This window comes from Xenopus laevis, chromosome 6S, assembly GCF_017654675.1.
Source record: "Xenopus laevis strain J_2021 chromosome 6S, Xenopus_laevis_v10.1, whole genome shotgun sequence".
Taxonomy (NCBI): Eukaryota; Metazoa; Chordata; class Amphibia; order Anura; family Pipidae; genus Xenopus; species Xenopus laevis.
The window spans coordinates 125,959,649-125,968,711 of record NC_054382.1 but is presented as its reverse complement, the minus strand read 5'-3'; the positions used below and the strand labels follow the sequence as shown (position 1 = coordinate 125,968,711).

Below are 9,063 nucleotides of genomic sequence, written 5' to 3'. Positions count from 1 at the left end.
TCTGGAAAACCCCAGGTCCAGAGCATTCCGGATAACAGGTCCCATACCTGTACATACTACAGAATTTTCAAGCAATCTGGAAGCCTTCATTTATTTTATAGATTGTAAGCTCTCTTGTATAGGTTGTTCTTGGATGTAAATCAATATATATTATATGCATTTACTGTGCAGCACAGAGAAATATGTTGGTACTTTATAAGTATGTGATAATAATATTAATAATTTGATATCACTTTTTACACCATAAACCACTTTACGCAGCTTAAATGTAAAACCTCATCAATGAAACATATTTGTAAGCACCGCTCCTGTAGCTCCTAAGATGAGTTCACTTAGCAAAGGCAATTCCAGTGATACACGGAGCCTGCCTCTCTGTCAGCTAAAGGGACAGTGGCAAAAAGTTATTCATTAATCCAGGTCATCTCATAAAATGGGGCCGTGAAATCTTCCCTCCAAACAAACCTGCTAACTCGTTTTGGAACACTCCTGACAAGAATAATGGGCAATTTTCATGTAAGTACTTATACATGGGAGAAAATGTAACAATTGGGGTATTTATTTTAGCATGAAATATGTGAAAGGAATGTGTTAATGAATGAACTCAACATTTAAAATATTTAGAGGCCCATTTAGCAAAGTCCGAATTTATTATTTATTCATTATTTTTCTGAAAACTACTCCGACCAAATTCTCAAGGGTTTTTCCTCCTTATTTATCAATACATTTTCCCATAAAATTTCCTGTTTGGGGAAAAAGCCCCAAAAAATCTATCGTATGAGTTTTTTTTGGATTTTCCACCATATTTTTGTCCTAAAACTACAAAATATTTGGATTATTGCAGGAAAATTACTCCAACCAAATTCACAAGGGTTTTTCCTCCTTATTTATCAATACATTTTCCCATAAAATTTCCTGTTTGGGGAAAAAGCCCAAAAAAATCGATCGTATGAGTCTTTTTGGATTTTCCACCATATTTTTGCCCTAAAACCACAAAATATTTGGATTATTGCACGAAACCTAGCGCAGATCAAGATATCTTCAGATTCTCCCATTGACTTATATGCAACCTCGGCTGTTGCCAGATTTTCAGATTCTGACTTTTTATCCACTAAAACACTAATCTTCCAGGTTTCCGGGTTTTGGGCATTGCACTTTAATAAATAACCCCTAAATGTATGCAGATCCACTACTGAATAAAGCTGCTGGTCTCCTTTATCAGCACAATTGTTACCTTGAACTTTTTCAACATCTTATTGAGTATTTTATACATTGTTTTTCTGTTTTCTTCTTACTTAATTTGTAACTTGCTGTGAAGCCGATATGATGTTCCTTTCCTTTTAAATAATCTTCTCTTTTACAACATATTAATGTCCTGCTTTACGGCTGAGATTTTGATTGTTACAGTGGTTAGAGAATCTGTTTTAAATCTATAGTTAATATCACTACCGGATTTTGGGCACCTGGGTCAGTTTCTCCACTGGCACTTAAACACCAGTGTAAAAAAGGGGATGCGTTTCCTCTCCTTGAATGTTTATGTGCTGATAGGCAAAGAATCAGCCCATCAGAGAAAGGATTTTAGTAAAGAAATGCTAAACAAAACATTTTTTGCCATTAGCCTAAGACCATTTTTTGCACCGTAAAATTAAACAAAAGGAAAATCTTATTTTTTTTTAATTATTTTATTAGTGGTGCTTGCGAAGCAAAGCATCACTACTGTTATCTTGCAAACTTATTTTTATTCTTCTTCCGTATGAAAGTTTGGCGCGTAACTAGTCCCGCACCGTTTGTCCTAGACCCATGAATGAGGTGTCAAATCGTGCGGCTTAATCGGGAATGGGGTGGTATGACTTTTCTAAGGGGTGGGTGGTTAATTGCCCCTTGCGGGGGCAATTAACCACCCCGAAAAGTCCCATAGATTAACATTGAGGCCAACTTTTGACGGATTCTAGCGCAGAGAGGGAATCTTGTAGAAACGTTAAATTTACCACATTTGAAGAGGTTTGCGACCTGTGTCAGATGATACCCCACACGAGGGTATAAGTTTTACCCCCGGGGCAGGAGAGGTCCCCAAATTTGCCCCATTGACTTATAATGGGGAATTTATCGAATAATTAGTTTGTCGCAGACCCATGAATGAGGTGTCAAACCGTTCAGCTTATTCGGGAATGGGGTGTTGTGACTTTTCTGTCCTATTTTGGGGACCCAAAAAAGTGAGCGGAGCCGCAAACAACCAATCAGATTTTCCCTATTGACTTCAATGAGAAAATGTAAACAGCTGTAATTCTCACAGTAATAAAGCCAGAGCTCCCAAACTTGGCACCGTGGGTCACTGGGTGACTGCGGCCAAAATTTACAAAAAGTGGGCGGAGTCTACAACAGCCAATCAAATTTCAGCCATTCAATTAAATAGGAAAATTTTAAACTGCTTGCCGCTCTTAGACGGTTAATGGCAGGGTCCTCAAAGTTGGCACAGTTGGTCACTGGGGGACTGGGATTAAAATTAAGAAAAGTGGGTGGAGCCAAAACCAACCAATCAGATTTCTTTGATTGGTTTTAATGGGAAAAATTAAGAAGGCTGCCATTCTCTCAGTATTGATGTCAGGGACCTTGAATATCACAAATGTGGTCGCTGGGGGTTTCCACTTCAAGTTTAGAAAAAGTGGGCGGAGCCACCAACAACCAATCAAATTTCATTCATTGATTTTCAATAGAAAAAAATAGAAATGCTGCCATTTTTACACATTAAATGACAGCATTCCCAAACTTTGGTATGTTAGTCACTGAGTGACTGTGGTTCACAATTAGGAAAAAAAGGGGCGGGGCAACAACAGCCAATCAGATTTCAGCCTTTGACCTTAATGAAAAATGATAAACTGCTGCTATTATCACGGTTTAAATGCTAGGTGTACCAAACTTGGCTCAATTACTCACTGGGTGACTGCGGTCAAAATTTAGGAAAAGTGGGTGGAGCCATAAACAGCCAATCCGTTTTCACCTATTGACTTCAATGTAAAATTTTGGATTACCGCCGTTCTCACAGTTTTAAAACCGGAGGCCCCAAACTTGGCACTGACCATGACTAGGTAACTGGGGTTAAAATTCAGAAAAATGGGCGGAGCTTAAGACAGCCAATCAAATTGTACCTAACGCTATTCAATGGGAATATTTAAATTCCTGTCATTCTTACACTGTTAATGTAAGAGTGCTCAAACTTGGTCCATTTGGTGACTGGGTTGCAAATTTTTAAAAGTGGGCGGAGCCAAAAATAGCCAGTTTGTTTGGATTGATTTCAATGGTAAAATTTGGTTGGCTTTAAATTTCACCGGTTTAATCCGGATTCTACCGACTTTGTGTACTCTCTAGGCACCAGGGGCGACTGGGCAAGACACCCAACATATATGGGGGGCCTGAGTTTTGCCACGGCAAGCACCACTCACATTTTCTTCAGGAAATGTACCTCTCTAGTCTTTTTTTGTTGTTGTTGCTCAGGCTTGGAGTTAAAAAAAATTTTTTCTTGGTTACCAGGGTCAATCACCCGAAACAACTAGATAAAGTTTTTGTTACAGCATGGAAATAGCCAGAAGATTCAAAACCTGTGTAAAACTGGCCAGCATCATTTTTGTGCCCCCACCCCACCAAGAAATTAAACAAATTGAAAATGTCTTCTTTTTTTATTTATTTTTTAAACTTTTTAATTAATTGTTCTGCAACTATCATACTTGGAGTTTCAACTGTTTGCAGCAACTTATTTATTTATTTATTTTGGTTTCCAGGGTCAGTGACCCCACACAACTAAATAACATTTTTGTTGCAGCATGAATATAGCCAGAATAGTGATTCAAAACCTGTACAAAATAAATAGTGAATTGTAAAGCTGAAAAGTTGAATTGAACTGTTCAAAACATTCTCCCAAACTTTAATTTCTAATTAAGCTCTTATTGATACCATTATCCATCTCGTTTCCATCACAATTACTAGTTAGATATGCACCTGATGCTTCTACTTCCTAACAAACTATTGTAATTGAGGTAATTCACACACTCCTATTACCATGAAATAGCCCTAATGGGCTGATTTATATTAGTCAAGGCTGAGCTTTGGGTTCAACTGAAACAATGATAGAAAACCTGAAGAAGCTGCTCAGATGTGTAGTGAAACGTCGTCATTGATTACTCAGCAAGTCCAGTTGCTCTAGAATTTCTTATACTGGTTATACCATGACCTGGATAAAGAATCTTCATAGTCATAATGTCAGAAAACACGAGTTCTTCAACGTACTTGCGTTTTCTGCCATTGATTTCTTATTTGTTGCCATGATCAGGCATATTATAGTAAAAAGGGGTAGGGAGTGGATCATATAAATAGAAGAATATAAGTAAAAGTTGGATTGAAGGAGGCTTTGTTTGTGTTATGCTCCTTCTGATACTGCACCTGGTTTGGCTTTCTTGCTCAGTTATGAGCATTTGGATGATAGGATTGGCTGAAGGTTGATATATCCATGATTACAGGTCAGTCTACCCATGTCAACCTTCCAATCGTTGAACTGGCTAAAGCTCTGTAAATGCTCTGATTGGTGACAGGTTAACTTAGCCATGTTATATTTCTCTGTTCTGATTGGTTACGGCTTTGTCTCCATCACCACACATCCATGTTCTATATTTTTTCCCCGTGGTTTCCAAATTGTGGAGTTGTTTTCCCCCCTGGGGGGAGCTTGGAGAAGAGAAAAAGGATCTCTACCTGAAGGCCTGTTATGGTGGGATTTGGGGAGACAGCCCATTTGTTATCCCAGAAACATCTGAAGGTCTGTAATGCTAAGGATTGTGCTGAAATCGTATTTACTGTCCTAGATATTCTTAGAACAATGGCTAATTAACTGATACACCAGTCTTTCCTATATCTCCAACCTTGTTAAAAGCTTAGGGGAATCTTTACCAATTGTTGGGCTCCAAGGGAACTAAGACCAAGTGGCAGTGTTAGCTCTAATGAATGGACCTGGGGCATGGAGTTGATCTGTTTTTCTTAGCCTGAAAAAAACACGCAGACTGAGGCCCCTCCCACCTTGGTGACCCAGGAAAGTCAAGACCCTACATGTCCTGGTCCTCATTATTTAATATCTAAATTAACAAACAGACAAGTTTTATGAAGTGTATCTTCCTCGTTTAGGGCAGAAACACGCTCAGATTCGGGGAGATTAGCCGCCCAGCGACAAATCTCCTCTTCTTCTGGGAGACTAATCTCTTTGAACTGCCTCCTGCCCGGCTAAAATGTAAATCGCCGGTGGGATGGTTATCGGTGCGCTTCATTTTCCGAAGTCGCCCAAAGTTGTCTCACGAGGAACCTTCGGGCGACTTCAGAAAATTAAGCGTTCCGAGTGCCATCCCGACTGTGATTTCGATTTTAGACAATCGGAGGCAGTTCGTGGAGTTAAATTGCCCCGAAGAAGACACGATTTATGCGCAGGCGACTAAATCTGCCCGAATCTGATCGTGTGTCTCTGCCCTCAGGTGCCATTATCTTGTGAAAAATAGATACTTCCATCATTGGACTATAATCATGTCAATGTGTAGGATAAACTTCTGGTGGAAGACATGAGGTAGTTGCAGGTTCATGAATCACCAAGCTTGTCTCCAAGAAAATCAAGATAACCTGTGTGCTATTGCCCCAAATGTGACAAATACTAGAATGTCCCTTGAATATCAACTTTAGATAACAAAGAGGAATGCCCTGACTCACTGTTATTCAATGACTAATCATGTTATGTTATGGGAGATAAACATTTAAAAAAGATATTTCCTTTATCAGCCTGTAAATCTGGCACTCATAAAGCACAGTCATTTATAAATAGAATATAGAGTTTTAAGTATTTTCTGCTATCATGATGAAGGTTCCACCCAATAAATACCATGAGTCACCCAGTACCAGGAGGCGCCAGCTGGAAAGTCAAGTAACAAATAGGGATGTCGCGGACTGTTCGCCCGCGAACTAATTCGCGCGAACATCGACTATTCGCGTTCGGCGAATGTTCGCGAACGTCGCGCGACGTTCGCCAATTTGGGTTCGCCTTAGCTGGCGCTTATTTTTGCCCTCTCACCCCAGACCAGCAGATACATGGCAGCCAATCAGGAAGCTCTCCCTCCTGGACCACCCCCACACCCCCTGGACCACTCCCCTTCCATATATAAACTGAAGCCCTGCAGCGTTTTTTCATTCTGCCTGTGTGTGCTTGGAAGAGCTAGTGTAGGGAGAGAGCTGTTAGTGATTTGAGGGACAGTTGATAGTAACTTTGCTGGCTAGTAATCTACTTGATACTGCTCTGTATTGTAGGGACAGAACTCTGCAGGGATTTGAGGGACATTTTAGGTTAGGTAGCTTTGCTGGCTAGTAATCTACCTTCTACTGCAGTGCTCTGTATGTAGCTGCTGTGGGCAGCTGTCTGTCCTGCTGCTGATCTCTCATCTGCATCTGTTCTTCAAACAACTGCCACCTAGCTGTCTAAATATCAATAATAATACCGTCTCCAGAAACACCACCCGAGTGACGTTTTTCAAGCAGCAATAATATATTCCGTATCCAACGGCTGTAGTGTATACGTTGCCCTTGCAGGCATTATTTGCCCAGTCTTTAACCAAGTGCCACCTAGCTGTGTGAGCTTTTTCACATTCCGTGTCCAGAAACATCACCTGAGTGACGTAGTGTGATTTCTGCCCTTTACAGCACAAAACGCAGCGCTGTGTCAACAATGGATTTTTCAGATACATTTTTGCCCTTGATCCCCCTCTGGCATGCCACTGTCCAGGTCGTTGCACCCTTTAAACAACTTTAAAATCATTTTTCTGGCCAGAAATGTCTTTTCTAGCTTTTAAAATTCGCCTTCCCATTGAAGTCTATGGGGTTCGCGACGTTCGCGAACTATTCGCATGTTTTGTCGCAAGTTCGCGAACATTTTTTCCGCCGTTCGCTACATCCCTAGTAACAAATGAGAGAAAGATATGTTGAGTTGGATGTAAGGAGAATTTTATATTGGGGCACTTCTTACACAACATATAGCTGTCGTCACTGAGATTGGCCCTTGGCCATGGTAACTTCTAAATCATGAACTATAAAATGCTCTGATTGGTTTAAAGAGTCCTGTTCCTGTGAATGTTGTAATGCTCTGATTGGCTACAAGTTGTGGTACAGTGAAGCTATGGGCTCCAGTCCTTAAGAAGGATAATAATGAGCTGGACAGACTAAGTGCATCTAATCTGGTTAGACTCGAGGAAGGAACATTTCAATTATAAGAGTAGACTGCCACGGTTGGGGTTGTTTTCTCTGGAAAAAAGGCGCTTGCGAGGGGACATGATTACACTTTACAAGTACATTAGAGGACATTATAGACAAATAGCAGGGGACCTTTTTACCCATAAAGTGGATCACCGTACCAGAGGCCTCCCCTTCAGACTAGAGGAAGCAGTGTAGTTGGTTCTTTATGGTGAGGTTGGGAAATGTTCTGCCAGATGACTTGATGGCTGATTCTGTTAAGTCCTTTAAGAGGGGCTTGGATGATTTCTTGGACAAGTATAATATCTAAGGCTACTGAGATGTTCAGTAGGATGCCCATTTATCAAAGGTCGAATTTTAGGGGGCTATTTATTAAAGTCCGAATGCAAAAAAAAAAAAATTTTTAGTGGAAAAAAAACCAAACATTTTTCGAGATTTATTATACCCCAAGAATGTAAAAGTCCAAATACAAAAATACTCCATCTTCAACCTGTCGAGGTCCTGTAGAAGTCAACGGCAGAGGTCCTATTTGCAATTTTTGCCATAAACCAAACATTTCAGGCTTTTTTGCTGATTTCAGAAAAGCTTCAGGCTTTTCAGGCATGAAATCTGAAAAATTCTGATTTTTTTTGTGCAACAATCCAGAAAAGTCGTGGTTTAATGCAACAATCCGAAAAAGATGTGGTTTTTCGAGATCAGATTTTTTTGTGTTTTTTAAATGATAAATAAGGGTAAATTGTGGATTCTAGTTTGGTCGGACTTTTTTTTATTTAAAACATTAGAAAATTCAGATTTTGATAAATAACCCTGTTAGAGCTATGTTAATTTTTTTTACTCTAATAAATTAGATTTAATTCACAATTCAGACAATTAGTCGATAAGATCGAATAAACCTGACCCAAAAATTTGAAAGTTCTAACTCCGGGAAAAAAACCTTGAATATTGTGCATCACATTTTTTTGGACGCGCAACATTTTTTTTCTCCTATTGGAGTCTATGGGCGTCATTTTCGCAGCGAAACTTGGCGAAAAATTTCACTCATCGCTACTATTAACATGTTCAAATCGTTTAAGGGACCTCTGCCATTGACTTCTACGTGAACTCTGCAGGTTTTAGGTGGCGAATATTTTAATTTGAATTTTTGAAGGGTCTCACTGTAATAAATCTCACATTCGAATTGGTGAATTAAGAAATTGTGAGTTTTTACCAAAAATCCCAACTCGAAAATTCAAATTTCAATTCCAATTTGAACCTTAGTAAATCTGCCCTTTAGTATGTGTATATAAAGTTTTATAAAGAGTACATCAATAGGTCTGTATACATTTGTGCACGTATATATGCACTGGGGGTTATATGGAGGGGTTGAACTTGATGCAAGTTTGTCTTTTTTCAACCCAAGTTAGCAATCTAACTATGTAACTCATTACAGTTGTGGGCGGACCTGGAGTATGGGGTCTGCTTCCTCTATAGCTACTAAAAAAACCTCCTCCCCAGCCGCTCTCTTAACTGCGGTGAGGAAGTGAGACGGAAGTCGGTTGGGAGTGGACTGAGGTGGGAAGTGGGTGGGGTGGAGGCGGGATGTGGGCAGGGCAGAGTGGGACAGGAAGTGGGCACGAGGATGGGGATTGTGCACGTATATATGCACTGGGGGTTATATGGAGGGGTTGAACTTGATGCACGTTTGTCTTTTTTCAACCCAAGTTAGCAATCTAACTATGTAACTCATTACAAACATACCAGATCAGTGGTGTAACTACAGTTGCAGGCGGACCTGGACTATGGGGTCTGCTTCCTCTATAGCTA

General features: G+C 40.0%; 1 protein-coding gene across 1 annotated transcript in view; it reads left to right on the top strand.

Moving 5' to 3' along the window:
- Positions 1-428: 428 nt before the first annotated feature.
- The window catches only part of anxa13.S (annexin A13 S homeolog), a 30,136-nt gene continuing 21,501 nt past the window's right edge, over positions 429-9,063 (top strand). Inside the window, exon 1 of the mRNA XM_018223936.2 lies at positions 429-513. Within this exon, the coding sequence (XP_018079425.1) occupies positions 499-513 (15 nt within the window). The 5' untranslated portion in view covers positions 429-498. The remainder of the gene's footprint in view (positions 514-9,063) is intronic.